General features: G+C 38.5%; 1 protein-coding gene and 1 pseudogene across 1 annotated transcript; both read left to right on the forward strand.

Moving 5' to 3' along the window:
- LOC129431932 (uncharacterized) overlaps window positions 1-20,951 on the forward strand; it is a 496,207-nt pseudogene that overhangs the window by 367,500 nt on the left and 107,756 nt on the right.
- Window positions 10,767-18,996, forward strand: LOC141365627 (C-type mannose receptor 2-like). The gene is made up of 4 exons (XM_073870150.1): window positions 10,767-10,803; window positions 10,877-11,230; window positions 18,123-18,464; window positions 18,593-18,996. The coding sequence occupies exons 1-4, from the start codon at window positions 10,767-10,769 to the stop codon at window positions 18,994-18,996; spliced, it is 1,137 nt and encodes a 378-aa protein (XP_073726251.1).

The raw sequence follows: 20,951 nt of genomic DNA on the forward strand, positions 1-20,951 counted from the left end.
GATTACAGGTCCAACTGACGTTTCAGGGGTTTTCTATTCGTATCACTTCTTAAAATGGGCACTTCCCCCGGAAATCCTCGCCCACCCGTCAATCAGCGGGAGACGCTAGAGCAGGGCTATTCAATTAGTTTGTCGTGGGGGCCAGTTCATAAAAAGTATCTTAAATGAGGGGCCGGAGATATAACAGTGATGATGACTAAATTTTTCTACATTTAAACATATTCATGTTGTATTTTGAAACTGCATAACAAAATCATCAGTGCATTGTACAATAGGCTTTTTCTACAAACATGTATTTTGAAACTGCATTCAACAACATTAGTGCATTGTTAGATGTCAGAGTAGGCTTTTCTACATCCAGACATGTTTGTTGTATTTTAAAATTGCATAACAACATAAGTAAGATGCCCAAGCTTTATTATACATTTAAATAGGTAAATAAGATCCATATCACACTTGAGAATTTAACTCATTTACTCACTTCAGTGCACATAACAAAAAAGTTTATAATATGGAACAATTGTTTTATGCTGTTTTTTTGTCAAAAGCTAATTATTACAGTAGCCCTATTTAAACTACAACAGCCATCTTAATAACTGGCAAACATTAGGCTACCTTCTAATAAACAGAATATGTTTTTTGATTTCGCAAGAGCAGTAAAATCAGTTGTATGTTTGTCCGCGATACGCACACAGTGGTGCAGGTGCTGGCTGTGAGCGATGGGCGACTAACTGTTACTCGTTTTAATTGCATTCTTATGTGAGAACGATGACTCGCATAATATTTGAGCTTTTGTCTGCTTTGAATTTTGGAGAAACGACAGGATCTTTTTGTCTAGTTCACAAAATAATTTCAACGAGTTTCCTTATTAAGACATCTAACATTAATGTCATTGTGGATAAGCATAAACATATCAGACAACAGTTGTCGGAAAAGGCAGTGTTTTAAGCTGAAAATACAACAAATAAAGTTAAAACAACCATAGAGTCCGGTCTCTTAACTCACCACTGTCTGTCAGCTATCGCGTCTTGAGACGCGGGCGCGAGCGGGGGAGGCGATCGCTTTGAACTTGTGGACAAAAGCGCGAATATAATCACGTGACACAGCTGCTCGCACCAGTCACGTGACTCGCGCTCTGCAGCTCATGCTGCATGAAACAGACGCACGCGCATCAACTCGTAACTGTACGGCCCGTTGTCTAACTTACTAAATTTATTTTAGAGATGTCTTTTTTACAGACTACATAAAGGGCCGGATCAAATTACCTTGGGGGCCGGGTTTGGCCCGCGGGCCGCCAATTGAATAGCCCTGCGCTAGAGCTTGCAAACAGCTTATCACACCACTCAGCTTTGTTTAATTTCAAAAGTCAACAATGGCACGAAAGATTAACTGTGTTTTTGGATGTAAGGAGAAGACATCCAGCCTTATGAAAACGATGGATATAGTTTATTATCTGGGGTAGCAGCGGAGTTTTGCGTGTGTGTTATTCGGTGGATTTTCCCAACCGGGTCATGACGAGTTGTACGCGGTAAGTAAAACTTCTGTCTTATGTTGGAAATAGTCGCGTGCATATTATATAAATGACACGAACATGTAGTGAATCATAAGTTAAAACAGTGTTGTATAGTGTTGTATGACTCGTACTCGCTCCTCCTGCGGTATAACTCCTCCTTCTTCATTTTTTCGTACGTTATCGGGAAGATTCGGTAAAGCTAATCTGTCTTTTATAAATATGATTAAAGGGGGAGTCCTCTGTGGAGACCAACGGGAGCTGCCGAGACGGTGGGCGCCCAACCAAATAACTACACGACTATATCCAGCGGGAGTCCTATGGATCCACTTAAGTGAGGTACTGTGGGGAACATTGTAGCCAGTCTTGAACACATAACGTCAGAAGAGGTGTTGGGAGCATTAGAAGATCTTGGCGGCTGTATATACGCTGTGTGTGTGGTGGTGCATGTTGAATACTTACCTTATCGTCTAGATCTTCGCCTATCCGCAGGAGGAAGGGAAGAGGACGTGTTGGTCCGGGAAGACGGATGTGTGCTCATTGTGCCACTCTGAACTCCACCCCCGACGGGACGTTGTCTCATCGGTCACAGTTGGACGCCGGTAAAAGCCCCCCCCTCTCTCTGCCCATGTTGGATGCTGGAGGTGACGAATGGTTCTTGTTCTTGTTGACCCCCGGAACCCCGTTAACATTTAAACTTACCTCACGAAGACTCATAGACCCAGAGGAAAACTTGTAGAAAGAAATACTCACCTTGTAACGAGCTAAAGCTAAACCCACTCTGCACTGACTCGTAGACCCAGAGAAAAGCCTGTAGAGAGAAACCCTCACCTCGTAACGAAGAGTTCACATTTTAGATTTCCCTTCCCTATCCCCCTTCCCTTTACATTTTAAATAAGTTAAATAAAATTTACATTTTATTATACTTATCTCTCGCTTGTTTGGTCATGGGGTGCTCTTGGGACCTCCTCGAGGTGGAACTTAGGGAGGAGCGTGACACACAAAGTCTGTGGTCCGCTCCGGCCTGTGACACTACTCTATAGGTACTCCAGATTATCATCAGAAATGCAGAAACAGCGTGTGTTACGTGGGCTTTAAGGGTAGGCTTGAACTTGAATATCTCTTGTGCTAACTTTTCTAAAATATCTGGCTCTGGTTTTAAACTCAGTGTCAACTGTCAGGCTCTTGAAGGCAGGCGACATTAAAGATAAACATATTTACACTAAATGCTGGATAAAACGCTTCGACTACACAAGAAAAGCTGTAGCTGCGCGGCAATTTGGCCGCTTGCCGCATACCGTGTGAAACGCCCAATAGACGTTGCTGTTTAAACAAACAAACTCCTCCTTCTCCTCCATTGCTCCTCACGCTGGCTGAGGTCTGGGTTTTGCCTTGCCAGGAGGGGGAAGTACTGTAACATATCCTCCATCATCTACCCTCACTAACACTCTCCATACACAGTATAACATATAATGAATACAGCATTATTGTCTCTGAAATAAAACAACTGACTTTATAAAGCTATAATGTTCAAGTTAAAGAACTTAATAGAGAAATCATTTTAAATGTATAAAGCTGTATAACTGACATTGGCTGACACTCATGTTAATATGCAAATAGGGGGAATGAACTGGTGCCTCATTTCTGTCTTTTGAGTTATCATTACAGTAAAAACATGCAAAAGTAAGGTGTGTGGAAAAATACACCAACAAGGAACTGTAATATGAAAATGATGATCAGCTGAAATATAATGACATACTGATTAACACACAGACAGAGAAACCGAAGATTCAGGAGAGTTTTGTCCTCAAGTAAAGTAAAAATCCCCCAAAATCATAGTTAAGTACAGTAATCAAGTAAAATTACTCAAGTACTTTACACTTCTGTGTAATTAAACAGAATTTACAGTGTACCTGTTTGTAACAATAGAGTACCTCTACAGTACATACTTGTATAAGGGACAACATTTTAAGTTTGGGTTAATAAGGGGGAAAGAATATGAAATATTATAAATGATTTATACTCTAAGTATTTTATAACTACAGGGTGCCTATTGTAGTATTATGTGGTATGTATGACTTACGTCAATGAGTAATATGGCCTATTGATTTGTTTCATATTCGCTACTTACCCGATGAAAGTGTATTGTATAAAGTCAATATCTACCAGCAAATAAAATGTAACAGCACATTACTTAACAGCACTAACCGAAAATAGCCCCCTGCCATTGAAAGTTACTAAAGGGACTATTTTCAGGCAGTGCATAATGTCACTACACCTGCTGCAGCCATGTTACAGTAGCAAAGTCAGTGATTGTTACGCTGGAATGAGAATATAGTTCCTAGCAATATCTGGAGAGAAAATCCCAACTTTAAATTTTCTGTCTGTCTTAGTACACGATGTAACTACAGCGAGGCAAGTTTTAAATAGGAAAAATATCCAACCTCTTTGGTTATTTTTGAATGCAATGCTAAGGGTCTAATCAGATTCAATGGACTGTGCTGCTAAGCTATGCTAAAAGTGGTACCGCCAGACCCAGAGATCAGCTGAATGGATTCCAAAACGGTAAAAATCTAATTTTTAACTCTAGGGGAGCTGGAAAATGAGCATATTTTCAAAACATTTGAGTGTCCCTTTAATTTTAAGAATAATTATTTCTAACCAGAGGTCATGAACACTATCAACAGAATAAACTGACAGATTTCTGACAATAGCTTTGCATAATCACGTCATTCCTATGTAGCCTGGCTCCGCCCTCCTTCGTGCTTCCGCTTAATTTTCATTTTGCTTCAGTACTACGCCTGGGACTGCTCTGTAGAGTTTCGTTTTCTCCTGCAAAAATCTGCAGGACCAATCAGCGAACAGAGGGGGGTGGCTAAGAACGATGACGTTGAGGTCGTGTGTCAGTTTGAGTTGTAGCTCAGTAATGGCAGCGGAGAAAGACGTGAGAAAATCTATTCGGTCCGTTGTTGCAAAGCTGCAGAATATACAGAAGTTAAAGCCGGAGCAAGAACCAGGTTTGCTTATTTTTGTTTGTCTGATTATTCTTACTTGTTCTTTCCGGACGGTTTCGGTGCATGATATACGTCACGACCAAATGTTAGCGATTGGTTATGGCAGATTCAGAGTGACTTTGGGCAGATCCAATAGTTTTAAACTTCAACAGAGAACCCTCTTAACGGAAGTAACGCTTTGCAATGGAGCGTGGCCAGACTCTCTGTACAAATGAAATGAAAGTACGAGAGTCTGGTTGGACCAGGCTAATTCCTATGTACACTGAGATAGAATAATATTGAAATAATCAGAACTTGAAGCTGACTCTATTCAGAGTGGTCAGATAACATTTATATGTTACTCTAAATGGAAGCCTCCACGCTTCTAAGTACACTTAAGAAACACTGACTTCTTAAAACTTAAAATTCATACTCGGCCATGTAATTCTATTGGCTGGGAGTCGTTTACTGTGGCTTCTGTGACGAAAAACTTTCATTTTGATTGGTCAACAATTTGACACTGATGTGCGCCGTTAGATCGCTGCACTAAGCGACTGTGTGTTTTGAAGGAGGCAGCAATGACAGCAGTGAGTTACAAGTGGGTCTGTAACTTACGTGCATTAAAGCAAACTGGCCCACATTGCCATGCGGCCCACTGGGAAACCTCTAAGTGCTCCAGATGACCAGTCAACCCTATATCACGCAAATACGTGACTATTTCAATTCAATTCAATTCAATTTTATTTATATAGCGCTTTTCACAAGTGTTAATTGTTGCAAAGCAGCTTTACATGAGAAGATGTAGAGGAGAACACAGAAAATCAATAGATAATATAAGAAGTAGAGAAAGCGGTTAAACCGTACAAGCGAGCATATTAATAAAGTAACGTATACTGTAAAGTGCTAAATTAAGCCAAAGTTGGCTGACTCTCCCTGGGATTAAAAACCCTCTAAAAAAAAAAAACCCAATGGGAAAAAGTCCTAGAAGGACAAAAACCCTTGGGAGGAATTAATATATATTTTTATATATATATATATAGAAACGGTAGGGATAGGAGGCGGGTAAGCGAATTAAACTGGTTTAGCCGGTGGTCGTTGGTCGGGCATCGGCTGGTCATCACGTTGAAGGACAGCCAGTGGATCAGTGATGCAATGATCTTCACAGCAACCGGAACTGGGTCTGTTTGTCTCATGGTCCTCGTGGTTGAGGACGAGACAGGGAGAGAAAAACAGAATTCTATTAGCGTAGGGGCCGTTCGCATGCAATGCAAGTGTCAAACATTATAGTGGTTCAAGTCGGCTCGGTTCCAGACAGGCTAACTATTGCGGCATAAGTATATTACCCATATGAGGTATGTGAGTGCTTTGTTTTAGACAAACTAACTACTGCGGGAAATGTACATTTACTGGACATTTTATGTGAATGCTTTGTTAAAGAAGAATGTCTTAAGTTTAGATTTAAATTGATCGACTGTGTCTGATACTCGAACATTGTTTGGTAAATCATTCCAGAGCTTAGGGGCTAAGTAGGAAAAGGATCTACCACCTTTAGACACTTTTGATATTCTAGGGATAATTAAGTGACCAGAATTTTGTGAGCGCAGTTTACGTGATGGATTGTATTCTGATAGTAGTTCTTTAATATACGAGGGCGCTAGGCCATTTAAGGCTTTGTAGGTGATTAGTAATATTTTAAATTGTATACGATATTTAACTGGTAGCCAGTGTAAAGATGCCAGAATTGGACTGATGTGGTCATACTTTTTAGATCGAGTAAGCACTCTTGCGGCGGCGTTTTGAACCAGCTGTAGCTTGTTTACCTGATTTGCATGGCATCCCCCGAGTAACGAGTTACAATAGTCTATTCTAGAGGTCATAAAAGCATGTATAAGCTTTTCTGCGTCTGATGCAGACAGCATATGGCGTATTTTTGAGATATTTCTAAGATGGAAGAATGCTGTGCGGCAGATGTTGGCGATATGACTATCAAAAGATAGATTGCTGTCGAACATTACGCCTAAATTCTTAACCGTGGAAGATGGCACCACCGTGCAGCCATCTATGGGCAACTTGTAATCTGACATATTATGTTTGTAGCGATTCGGTTCAATAATAAGTATCTCTGTTTTATTGGAGTTTAGCATAAGAAAGTTTTGTGCCATCCAGTCCCTAATATCACTAATGCAGTCTGTTAGCTTAGAAAACTGGTGGGTTTCGCTAGGGTGCTACGAGATGTAAAGCTGGGTATCATCCGCATAGCAGTGAAAACTTATGTTATGTTTCCTGATAATGTCTCCTAGAGGTAACATATATAACGAGAATAGGATAGGGCCTAGAACTGATCCCTGAGGTATGCCGTATTTAACGGGGGAGTGATATGACTCTTCCTCATTTACATAAACAAAGTGATATCGATTGGTTAGATACGATCTGAACCAGGCTAACGCCTGACCACTGATGCCAACATAGTTTTCTAGTCTATTGAGTAAGATTGTGTGATCTATTGTGTCAAAGGCTGCACTAAGGTCTAGTAATATAAGGATTAAGATTTCACCACGATCGGATGTTAATAGGAGGTCATTTGTAACTCTAAGCAGCGCTGTCTCTGTGCTATGGTGGGGCCCGAATCCCGATTGGAACTTTTCATATGTATTATTATTTTCTACGAATGTGCGTAGCTGGCTTGCCACTACTTTTTCTAATATTTTAGAAAGAAAAGGTAGATTTGAGATTGGTCTAAAGTTATTAAGATCTCCCTGGTCAAGGTTTTGCTTTTTTAATGAGCGGTCTAATAACTGCTAGTTTGAAAGCTGTTGGAACGTATCCTAATTCTAGAGATGAGTTAAAGATATTAAGTACAGTGTCTGCCACTACATGAAATACCTCTTTTAGTAATTTTGTGGGAACGGGGTCTAGTATACAGGACGATGATTTGGATGACGTTACTAGTTTAGAGAGCTCTTCTATTGTAGTAGGATTAAATGACTCAAGATGTTCGTTTGGTAATCTAGTGGAAAATGTACTATTGGGTAGAGTGATGGATGCTTGCATAGTTTCTATGTTTTCCCTAATAAACATAATTTTGTTAGTAAAGAAGTTCATGAAGTAGTCACTATTGTTTTTGTTTTTTCTATTGGTTTCTTTTTTTTCTTTGTTTCTAGTCAGGTTAGCAACTGTGCTAAATAGAAAACGAGGGTTGTTATGTTTTTCTTTAATAAGCGTACTGAGATAGGTAGATCTGGCAGTTTTAATAGCCTGTCTGTAGTGTTGAACACTCTCTTTCCATGCTGAACGCCATACCTCTAACTTTGTGCTCCGGTAGTTTCTTTCCATTTTTCTAGCTAGTTTTTTAAGGGCTGCAGTATGATGGTCATACCATGGAGCTGGCGGTTTTTCTTTGATTCTCTTTTTTCGAATGGGAGCAACGGCATCCAACGTGCTAGAGCAGACGTTGTTCAGGTTTTCTATTATAATATCTAGATCTTCACGATTATCTGCTACATGTTTAATTTGGGACAGGTCTGGAAGAGTGCTAATAAAGCTATCTTTAGTGGTGGAAATTATTGTTCTGGCTAATCTGTAGCATGTTGTAGACTGAGCGGTCCTATCTTGAAGTATTGTGCATGACACAAGGCAATGGTCTGAAACGGCATCGCTCTGGGGTGATATTTCGATGTCATTAATATTGAGTCCGAGTGACAGAATTAAGTCTAGTGTGTGATTACGAGTATGCGTGGGCCCTGACACGTTTTGTTTACTGCCGAGAGAATTTAGAACATCCATAAACGCACGTCCTAATGCATCTTTTGGATTATCCACATGGATATTAAAATCACCAACGATAAGAGCTTTATCTACAGTGACTGTAAGCTCAGATAGGAAGTCTGCTATTTCTTTAAGAAAATCTGTGTGGTGGCCTGGAGGCCTATATATGGTAGCTAAAATGAACGAAAGTCGTTTGTTGTTGCGATCAGTTATTTCCATATTTAACAGTATTATTTCAAACGAATTTCACGTATGGACCAACGTGAAAATGTCACGTTTTACCGCGTTTGAACGTGAGCATGTCACGCTTTTCTGTTTGTGTCACTGTCACGTATTGGTTACTCAACTTTTTTGTCCTATTTTCAAACCATTGTCGCTTCGGTTTAGGGTTAGATTTGGTGCTTACGTTATATGTCACTTTAAGTATTTGTCACTTTAAGTATTGGTTTATAAAAAAAGATACAAGACTTATTCTTCTTTATTTTCTAAACTTTAACCAATTGTCGCCTGACGTTTGGGTTAGAGTTTGTTTAGGTAAGGATGTCATTTTATGTAAATCTAACTCTAAACCGAAGCGACAATGGTAAGAAATTAGGACAAAAAAGTTGAGTAACCAATACGTGACAGTGACACAAACAGAAAACGTGACATGCTCACATTCAAACACGCAAAACGTGACATTTTCACGTTGGTCCATACGTGAAATAGTCACGTATTTGCGTGATATTGGGATGGAGCAGTTCACTACTGCGTCCATGTAGCCTCTATATGTGGAAAATATCTCACCTGCCCACATAAAAAATGGCCCGGTCCCTCTGGCATTTGCCAGAATTGGCAGATGGTCAATCCGCCCATGTCCTTCAGACAGCAACCTGGACTGCGTCTCTTTTTTCCTTCATTTCGTTTGTGTGGCGTGTGTGCCCGCTCAAGGTGTGAAGCGTGTCCGTGCTATTCTTTGAGATGCACTTGACAGCCTTTTGTGCAACAGATTTTTTTTTGATGACCTAGTTAAGGCAGGAGTATTCCCCAGCTTAGGCGGGCCACCCGAACTGCAAAGTGCTGCAGGAAACCCTGCAATCTGCTGTTGTTTTATTCTGGTTTTACATTGTATAAATTATTTTAGGCTAAAATGCTTGTATTTACACATGTTGCACAGATTTGTGAGCATTTGTGGAACTGAGGGCGTGAAAATAAGCACGAAACACGTGATTGTTGTCATGTGGTGAATCCGACCAATCTTGGAACAGCTGTGTCGCCATTACAGCCCGTGCAGCTCCTCTTCGTGAACTGCGCTGGCTAACTCAGGCGGCTGATCTCGAATCGCTCTCGCGGTACTTAAAAACCATATGACACAATCACGTGCCTGCAGCGCGAGCTGAAGTCGGACAAAAATGCTAACTAGAATGCACTGCTTCAAGTCAGCCGCCGATCGGTCTGCGCAGCGCCGCATGAAGTCGAACACACCTAAAGCTTTAATGAAAATCGGTTCTTTTTTTTGACACACGCCTCGGAGCTTCGGTGTCACTGGTATCATCACTTTATGTTACCCGTTTTACCCCCTCGTGGGTGTTTTATGCTGTAAATAAATCTTCAGTTTATTTACGTTTGTCTGCACTTTGGTTCTCTTCCACCAAACCAGTCGTGACAATCTGGGTAACTGACCAAACCGTGACGTAGGTGAAAACCCTCTATTGCGTTGAGTATACGGCACTAGCGAATTTTACAGTTTTGTCTAAGTTTTCTTGAGCATCGGTGCTGTAGACTTAAATGAAGCTGGTGGTGCCTCTATTAGTGTCTTTTCTCCTTCGCTTGCCGCGGTAAACGGTCCGCGCCACACACACTGTAAACTGTGGGAACTGTGAGGTTGGCAACAGATTTGCATACTTCGAGTTGATTGGACAGGTACTCTCACCTAAACACACGCAGAGCTTATTCAGAGCCATACATTAGCGGTTTTATGTGTTGTTTTTTTCACCAAACTATATGAAAAATGCGAGATCAAATCAAACAAGGTGCATCAAGAACTGTTACACCCCTAGTAAATTCTGTGTCATTACGCAGTACATTGCGGGTCGTAATACAAAGCGTTTCCAGACTGTGTATTAATGTTTAATGACTATTAATGAAACTTTATAAAGAATTGATGAAGAGTTACTGAAGAGATGTTAACTTTTAGCTTCAATGACATTTAACAACTTTAATATCAGATTCTCATCTTTATTTACTACACATTAAAATAGTTTAAACATTTAAATGAATTAATGTATTGTGATGATCAGAATTGTAAACCTGCTGAAAAAACAGCATCAAACCAGCATGGACCAGCATGGGAATTATGCTGGTCTATGCTGGTTTGATGCTGGTCTAGCTGGTGGTCACCAGCATACCAGCACCAAAAAACAACATATGCTGGTCTTGCTGGTATGCTGTTTATTTCAGCAGGGAACAAACAGAATAAAATCAACATCTGATGTTTTCAATGTGTTTGTTTTTCAGAAATGTCTCAAACTTTATATTTCAGTGTTCTTCTCATCGGTGAGTTTGTGTTTGTGGTTTTCTGTTTGTTTTATAATCTCATGAGATTTGACTCAAACTCTTTCTTTCATAGCTCTCTGTTCATTATCTGAATGCATTCAGCGCCGCTATCACCACATAAACATGATGATGACCTGGACTGAAGCTCAGAAATACTGCAGAGAAAACTACAGAGATCTGGCCACGGTCAACAACATCAATGACATGAATCAACTGATGAAGATTGTGAATAACCGTCAAACTGAGGTTTGGATTGGACTGAATAAATCAAGTGTTTATAAATGGAAGTGGTCTATTGGCGATCCCGTGAAATATACAAACTGGTCTAATGGAGACTCAAATGGTTCAGATCATTGTGTTTATATGAGAGATGGATCATGGCATCATCAGAGCTGTAATATGAAGAAGAGTTTCATCTGCTACAATGGTGAGTGCAGCTTCATAAAATAACATCAAACCTTCACTTAATAAAACATCATCATATAAACTTTACAAGACAACAATAATAAACATCACAGAAACACAAATATCATGTGAGATTATGTTTGACACATTCACTCTGCTGTGAACTACAGCAGGGGCAGAGCCAGACATTGTAGACATTGGGGGCTTAGCCCATATCAAGGAGTTCCAAAGCATGGCCCCCCTGCTGATTTTTTTTTCTCTGTTTATAATCTATTTTTTAAATCTAAGTGTTCTCTGTATTATCATTTTGAAACTGTAACATAACAAATTTTGACAATGACACTTTAACTTCTCTTATCCAAAAATAGGCAAAATATGTTTGCTGTAGGCTAATTCAGTAACTATAAAGATATATAAGAAAGAACAACAATTTTGACTTCACTAGCAATACTCTCTCTCTCTCTCTCTCTCTCTCTCTCTCTCTCTATGTCTGTTATCTCTCTCCACCTTCCTCTCTCACTATTTGCACTGACAAAAATCACAGAAACGCCTGGAAGTGTTGTGAAGCATGACACTGAAATAAAAAATAACAAGAGACAGACAGAAATGAAAAAAAATATATATATATATTTTGCCGATGTTCGCGAAAGCTTTGTGCGACAAAGCCACTTTGTCCTCAGCCGGCATCTGTGCAAGGTTGACGATGACGGGCCATTGTGAATGGCAGTGAGTGCTCCACCAAAGTGCCCAGAACCATTGCCTGATTGCCAATATCAACATACATTTCTGTTCAATAATTATAATAATAATGCATTTTTTATGTAGGGCTCCTTACATTGAATAAACAATCTCAAAGTGCTAGTGTTCATAATGTAAATTCAACTTACAACACAATGTAAAGATTTCATTGACAGAATTTGATGCAAAATGTAGCCCTTTATTATACAGAAATTTGCTGTTGGTGTATTAGCCTAGGACAACACGCTCGCCAGTTTTTTTTTATCCAAACAGCCCTATGTTGTTAAAAATTACTGTTTACAGGTATACAGCCACCAGGAATGAATGGGGCTAAGGCTAAATCCTAACACATTCACAACGCAATGTACAAAGATTAAGTGCATGCATTGAAAAAAGATAGGTATGTATTAATTAGTCTAAGTTGAGGTAAGAACATAGTAAAATATTGAAAAACGGTGGGTTTTCCTTTAACATTACTCTTGCATCATATATTGTGTAAACAGTCACATTTACCCACATCACGAATGACTGCCTGCGCAAGCGCGCACCACAGCCACCGTAATAAAGTTACTCAGGGTAACGTTAGCTCAGAATTCAAGTAGTAGTCGTATATCTCGGAACTCAGGGCAGAGCACCCGGGTAACAATAAGCCTAGCTAACAATCATCCTGCTAAGTTAGCTAACATTAGTCATTTTGCTCGAAGCATAGGCAAACTTTATGCAAGGTCTACGTTTGTGCATTACTCGCCATTGACTCGTTCCTAAAAATACAATATAAGTGGTAGCTAACGCTAATTTAAATCAAGCAAACAAATAGTTGTTGTTTTTGCTCCAAAAAAGTTGAGATACCTTGAATAAGATGGTTCCTTTACGTTAAAAGGGTCCATCAGACTCGCGTGGTAGCCAGGTGTGTCTCTCATCCAAAGGACTGCGCTGTCTTCAAGATTCTGAAGGAAGTGCTAAGATTCCGATTGGCCCAGAGAAAAGTCAATTATAAGAATGATCCAATAATGTTTGGCAATTCTAGCCCGCATGGCATTCAGATAAAGAGCCTCCTCCCGACCCCCCCACCACCTAAAAAAAAACCTCTCCGGTTCTACGCAATTCACGTGAATGACCCAATTGACCAAGAAAACGGCGATTGTTGCCGAAAAGCGACAAGTTTGCAGGTCTGGTGAAAACAAAGCAAGCAAAACTAGACCTACACTCATAGAACGAATGTGTTAAAAACAACACATTAGTGTTGATTCTGGGACGACACACTAAATGCGTTGTCCCAGAATCCACCTATCTCTGTGTTATTATCGAAACAACACATTTTGTGTTACTTTTAACACAACTTGTGTTACTTTTAACACAACTTGTGTTTTATTTGAACACAAAATCAACACAAAATGACACATAATGTGTTAAAAACTTAACACACAAAGATGTGTAAAAAATTAACACATCCTTTCTATGAGTGTATTTTCTGTAGTTACTGTGTAAATATACCATTGTTTTGTGTTGTTACAGTCTAAGTCAAAAATTTTTACTCCCTTGTTTTACGTAGTAACAGAGTAAGTACAGCATCTGCGGGCTGTAAATTAAAGTGGCACTTGTTACCCCCTTGTTTCACGTAGTTACAGAGTAAATACAACATCTGCGGGCTGTAAATTAAAGTGGCACTTGTTAGCCCCTTGTTTCACGTAGTTACAGAGTAAATACAACATCTGCGGACTGTAAATTAAAGTGGCACTTGTAACCCACTTGTTACCCCCTTGTTTCACATAGTAAAAGAGTAAATACAACTTCTACGGGCTGTAAATTAATCTGGCACTTGTTACCCCTTTGTTCCCAAAATATTATAAATTGTTCGTGATGCCTAGCCGATGCACGACCAACGGCTTAACCAGTTTAATCTGCTTACCCGCTTCCTATCCCTAACGTATCTATCTATCTATATATACATACATATATTAATTTCTCCCAAGGGTTTTTGTCTTTCTAGGAGTTTTTCCCACCGGGTTTTTTCCTAGGGGGTTTTTCGTCCCAGGGAGAGTCAGCCAACTTTGGCTTAACTTAGCAATTTACTGTATATGTAACATTATTAATACACTTGCTTGTACGGTTTAACCTTAGCCGCTATATTCTACTACTTGTATTATCTATTGATTCTCTGTGTTCTCCTTTACATCTACTCATGTTAAGCTGCTTTACAACAATTAACACTTGTGAAAAGCGCTATATAAATAAAATAGATTTTTTTGAATTAAAATTACACGTATGTACTTTATAAGTAAACTATAATTACAGAAACATACGCTGTAAATTCGCTGTACTTACCCAGTACTTTCCGGGCTGTAATCTAAAGCGTTAACCAAATGTGTTTACTGTGGGGAGATTCAGAATATTCATTTGCCTTCATCAACTACAATCTCTCATTCGTTTTCACTGGAGTGTGTGGGACTGGAGAGTTTAAAGCTGAATGCCGCCACCTAGCGTACTGGATGAATTCATTTTACAGATCTGAAAAGATTCGGGGCTTTATACAAAAAAATTGGGGCTTGAGCCCCAGAAGCCACCCCCTCGCTCCGCACCTGAACTACAGCAAACTAAAAACACTCAGGTCAGTTTATTAACTCAACTTATTACAAACAGTGTTGGGAGTAACGCATTACAAAATATAATATATTACAGTAATATATTAGTTTTTGCTGTAACGCAGTAATATAACGCATTACTAATACAATTTTGGTAATATTTTACTCGTTACAGTCTAAGTAACGTGCGCTACAACGATGCATTTCAAAATTAGACTGTGTTTTTTAATTTTTTTATTTTTGACCAATGCGCGCGACCAGCATCCAGACAGGAAAAAGCTGGGGGTAAAATAGTTATAGCTGCGTCCCAAACCGCATACTTCCATACTATATAGTAGGCGAAAAGCACTACTTCTCGTACTCTTTGCCTACTATATAGAATTTAAGTAGTCGGTTTGGGACGCAGCGTAAGTCTGTTTCCAGGTGCTGTATGCAGCATGTTCATTTGTATTTAATTTTGTATTTGAAATGCGATTTGGACGCGGTGCGCGTTAAATATAGACGCGTTTCTTAAAGAGCCGAATCTGGGAAGTCCACGGCTGTATAAGCATTGACTAAAGTGGTCGCAATCAGGTCCGGTAGCGCCGCACATGCATAATTCTGTGAATGAGAGCACTAAGTAAAAGCAACAGAAAGTTTCTATCGTTCTCCTGTGCTGCTTGAACCTCAGAAGTAAAAAAGACTTTTACAAATGTTGCCAGTAAAATCCATATCACACCAGCAATGACAAGGTAAGCTAACATTGCTATGGTTACAGTCCATATACATAATTGCTAGGCTATTACTGTCTACCAGACATGGGGACTTGTGACTTGGTGACTTGGACTCGAGTCGACTTGAGTCGCTATTTTTGTGACTTGTGACTTGACTTGACAAAAAATAAAATAAAAAACTTGACTCGGACTTGAAAGTTAAAGACTCGGTACTTGAATTGACTTGAGACACGATGACTTGAATGACTTGAGTGTTAATCACATCATGTTTTCAGTTTGAATATAAAATATACAAACTATTTAAAAAAATAAAGTTGACCCAGCTGGAGCGCAGGCTGAGAATGGCGTTGCCATGACTGAATCACGACACTATCATCAGTAATGCCCTCTTGTACCTTACGCACACCACGCCCACAGATATCAACATGTCAGCCGGAGGGGTAGCGAGGGTCATCGCTTTCAGCTTCATCAAGATGGCAAAAGACGAACAGTGCGTTGCAAGACATGCAACATTAAATTCACGGACGGCAACCTCCAAATTCGTCCGTCATTTGAAGAGCCATTCTGCCCAATAAGTGCTTGTCAATTTGTTAATATCTGGTTAGTTGGTAGTTAGCTAATGTAATAATAGCTAAAGTAGCCATTAACCCTCATCATACTGTGTTGGGGACAAATGTGGGCAAAATAATTGTGATTTTTTTTAAAAATACTTCCCTTGATCTGAGCGAAACAATACTTGGCTACTTTTTCTAAGTTTGCCACCTGAACACACACACAAAGAAAAATGACTGGATTCTACAATGTTAGGACCGGTTCACATATTGCGTCTTTTGCGCGCTCAAGTTCGTTATTTCAAATGTAGGTGGGCAAACGGAAAAGATTACAATTTTGTTTGATTCCATGATGTATTTTACTGAACACGAGTATTTCTTTACATCTTTATATTCTATCTTTATTAAGATCAGATTCTGCAGGTAAAATTACAATAATAAGGTGACTTGTGTTGGGGACAAATGTGGGCAAAATAATTGTGATTTTTTTTTTTAAATACTTCCCTTGATCTGAGCGAAACAATACTTGGCTACTTTTTCTAAGTTTGCCACCTGAACACACACACAAAGAAAAATGACTGGATTCTACAATGTTAGGACCGGTTCACATATTGCGTCTTTTGCGCGCTCAAGTTCGTTATTTCAAATGTAGGTGGGCAAACGGAAAAGATTACAATTTTGTTTGATTCCATGATGTATTTTACTGAACACGAGTATTTCTTTACATCTTTATATTCTATCTTTATTAAGATCAGATTCTGCAGGTAAAATTACAATAATAAGGTGACTTGTGTTGGGGACAAATGTGGGCAAAATAATTGTGATTTTTTTTTTAAATACTTCCCTTGATCTGAGCGAAACAATACTTGGCTACTTTTTCTAAGTTTGCCACCTGAACACACACACAAAGAAAAATGACTGGATTCTACAATGTTAGGACCGGTTCACATATTGCGTCTTTTGCGCGCTCAAGTTCGTTATTTCAAATGTAGGTGGGCAAACGGAAGAGATTACAATTTTGTTTGATTCCATGATGTATTTTACTGAACACGAGTATTTCTTTACATCTTTATATTCTATCTTTATTAAGATCAGATTCTGCAGGTAAAATTACAATAATAAGGTGACTTGACTTGGACTTGACTTGACCTACTACAGGACTTGACTTGACTTGACATAGCCTGTGACTCGACTTGACTTGACTTGCCCAAGAAAAAAAATACTTGGGACTTACTTGAGACTTGAAGGTTAAGACTTGAGACTTACTTGAGACTTGCACATGTGTGACTTGGTCCCATCTCTGCTGTCTACAGTTTTATTACAAACAGCAACCTAAACTACAACATAACATTAGTGTAGACTTAAACATGGTTATCTAAATAGAACATTTAAACATCACTGTTTAAAGTTTTTACCAGCCTTTGTATGGGAGCCTATATGCATTGTTTGGCAAAAAGCAGTGTTCCTCTGTTTGTCTGTGTTTTATATGTTAGTCTACATGTAATCCTTATATTGTACTGAAATGAGCTGTATTCCTTGAGACCTAATCCTCCAATAGCACTTTTTGATAAGTTGTGTCAACCAAGTGCATTCCAGGTTTGTGTTGTGACTCTGAATTAAAAGTGAATTAAAGAATAGAAATGAAAAGAGGTTGCGTGTCTTGCCATGTTATTAGTCTATAGGTTGCATTATAGTGGGCTCTAGCTCTATTGTGTTTGGTATGTGTACCATAATTTACCAGACTTTTACCAGATCATTTGTCTATGTTTATGATTCTGACAGTGATTTTTACTGTATTTTGCCATAAGTCTTCACTGTGCCTATTCAAAGCTCGAGGGCCAACACATAACTTCTAGATTTATAAACAGCAATAAACTACATTTTAACATTTTATAATGCCTAGTCATACTTCTTTTATTTTGATGAAAGTAACTCAAAAGTAACGCAAAAGTAGTGTACCTCATTACAGTTCAGAGTCAGTAATATTGTAATGTAACTAATTACTTTCAAATGACAGTAATTTGTAATATATAATGTATTACACTTTGGAAGTAACTTGCCCAACAATGATTACAAAACATCTAAAGAGGATCTGCACCAGAGCTATCTAGTTGTTCATCTTACAGCGCAGATCTCATATCTAGATAAAAAAGCAAAGCTTCAAAATAAGTAACTACAACTGCATATAAACAAATAAAGAGAGAGAGAGAAACAAACACACTGCAGTAACTCAAGAGTTTAAGTAAAGAGTCTCTGTAGATTGACATCTATACTGTAAGTGTAGTAAGAGTCAAAGTAAATCATGACACAATCTTTATTTTCTTAAACAGAGAGCAGTAAAAGATTCATCATTGATGGTTCTTCAGTATCATGGAGAGACGCTCAGATCTTCTGCAGACAGCATCATACTGATCTGACCAGTGTGAGGAATCAGACTGAGAATCAACAGATTCAGAAGATCATGAATGACAAAAACATTAAAGAAGCCTGGATTGCTCTGTTCAGTGACTCATGGGAGTGGTCAGATGAGAGTGAATCTGGATTCAGATACTGGCATCCTATTGAACCAAATAATCCTAATATTGAAAAATGTGCAGAGTTTTATTTGAATCTGCAGGGACAATGGAATAATATGCCTTGCAGTTACACTCTGACCTTTGTGTGTCATGAAGGTGAGTAATAAAACTCAATGTTTGTTTGATGACAGAAGTTTCTTCATGATTAAAATGTTCTCAGTTCAGTGTTTGTGGTGTATGTTTGTTTTGATCTGATGTGTAGTTTGTGTTTGTTGTGTGTTCAGATGATCTGATATTGATCCAGATGAATCTGAGCTGGTCTGAAGCTCTGAGATACTGCAGAGAGAATCATGTGGATCTAGTTTCAGTTGATTCAGAGAAGATTCAGCGCTGGGTGACAGACGTGATTGGTGAGGCCTCTACTGACGCTGTGTGGATGGGGTTACACTATTACTGTCAAATGAACCTCTGGATCTGGATACGAGGAGAGGTTGTGTGCTATCAGAATTGGGCTTCAGGGAACGAAACAAGACTGATGAACTGCAACACTGAACACAGAGCTGGAGCAGTTCAGTCTGGAGGAGATCATCGCTGGATCAGCCTTCCTGAATCTCACAAACTCAACTTCATCTGCTTTAGAAAATTATTAAATAATTTGTGCCTATCACTGCTTTTTATTCTTTGTTAATTTTCTGGTTTTCATTTAGTTTTGTTCTTTAGCAGAAGGGTTCATTTATAAACATATGACAGATTAAATACAACATTATGCCTTAGTTCAGAATCATTTCATGTATACAAAAAAATCTATGTTAATCCCGTGACACAATATCTTTTCTTATGTTTCTTTGTATAACTGAATTATATGAAATGAATGTGTTAGTTATATTTTGGGAGTGGGTTAAAGTTCATGATATTTACTCAGATGTCATTTCTGTTCTGTTTCATGTGTGATTAATAAAGATTATGAGCTCATATCAGAGTTTAAGGAAATTTATTTCTGAATCTTAAGTGAATCAAATGAGTTTAGATTTAATCTCTTTAGAATTGTTCAGTTGACTCTGATTCTGTAATCTGTAATGTAAAATGATGGATAATATCAGCTCTTAATAAACTCATCTACAACCAACATTTCCACAGTAAAGACTGTAAGTTCAACTAAAGCAAACACTGATCATCATATGATGACTTTAAGCAAAACATCAACAACTAAACCTATGTTCATTCTTAATAACAGCTTTTATATGCAGATGACAGAAAAGAAACTGGCTTATAATAAGTTTTATAACAAAATAATTTAATAATATTTCTGTATCATTTCATAAGCAAAACATTTCTTATAATATACAAAATAGGTTAAGAGGGCATTGAACACAAAATATGTTTTGAAAAATGAGGATAAACACACAGCTGATGGTACCCATTTATTTTATAGTATTTGTTTTTCCTGCTATGGAAATAAATATATTAATGGGACTCTGTTCTTTTTATTCCTGTATGAAGTTTGTTTACTTCCCTTCATGAGATTTGTGCTCTTCACCATCTCTCCATTCTGTCCATGATCTCCGAACCTGTAATACAATATCTGCTGAAACATTGCTTTTTCATCATACTGCCATGCTGTTTACCTTTATTAAGTCTGTATCTCTCTGTCTGAGTCCTTCATAACAGTTGTGGGGCCCTGTTGCAGTGTAGGAAAAGTGGTTTAAGCAAAGGAAAGGAAATTCATTGTGTTGCACACTTCTTGCACACGACAGACTTAAAAAATCATATAAAAAATATTGGGGATCCTGTGCCCCAGTTGAGCTTTACTGTATGTCTAGCAACACTCATGTTAATATGTAAATACACTGCAAAAAAATGTTGTGTTAATTTTTTATACATTGTGTGTGTCATGCCATTTAAGGCGTTATTCATGTTAAAATAAATGAAAGGGACAACACAAGTTGTGTTAAAACAGTGATGGGAGTAACGCGTTACAATTAATTCTGTTACTGTAATTCCACTACTTTTAGCGGTAATAAACATTGAAATGTGAAATTTAAATGAGTTGGTTACTCACGTTACTCTATTTAGTGATAAATGAACACTTGCAGACAAGACATTTCTGATCTAACCTCACAGGACCATGGGGGGCGGCACAATAAATAATAACACAGAAGGTGTGTAAGTATAGAGATGACACATTAAATGCTTGGTAATACTTGAATAATTACTAATGGGCAGTGTTGGGCAAGTTACTGAAAATTAGTAATTAGTTACAGTTACTTACTTCTTTTAAAGGAATAGTCTACTCATTTTCAATATTAAAATATGTTATTACCTTAACTAAGAATTGTTGATACATCCCTCTATCATCTGTGTGCGTGCACGTAAGCGCTGGAGTCCTCTGCGACGCTTCAATAGCATTTAGCTTAGCCCCATTCATTCAATGGTACCATTTAGAGATAAAGTTAGAAGTGACCAAACACATCAACGTTTTTCCTATTTAAGACGAGTAGTTGTACGAGCAAGTTTGGTGGCACAAAACAAAACGTAGCGCCCCTCCAAGCGGATCCAAAAGAGGAACTACATTTTATGGCGCAACAGCACCCTTGGGAGTACTTCGACTCGCCTGAAAAGTTCGCTCCCCTTCTCACTCTCATA

This window comes from Misgurnus anguillicaudatus, chromosome 1 (assembly GCF_027580225.2).
Source record: "Misgurnus anguillicaudatus chromosome 1, ASM2758022v2, whole genome shotgun sequence".
Lineage (NCBI taxonomy): Eukaryota > Metazoa > Chordata > Actinopteri > Cypriniformes > Cobitidae > Misgurnus > Misgurnus anguillicaudatus.

Bases quoted from the DNA above. Each gene is read 5' to 3' on its own strand.
- LOC141365627 (XM_073870150.1), top strand. From the start codon at position 10,767: ATGTCTCAAACTTTATATTTCAGTGTTCTTCTCATCG. The intron at 11,231-18,122 runs GTGAGTGCAGCT...TTTCTTAAACAG, and splicing joins GAGTTTCATCTGCTACAATG to AGAGCAGTAAAAGATTCATC. The intron at 18,465-18,592 runs GTGAGTAATAAA...TTGTGTGTTCAG, and splicing joins GACCTTTGTGTGTCATGAAG to ATGATCTGATATTGATCCAG.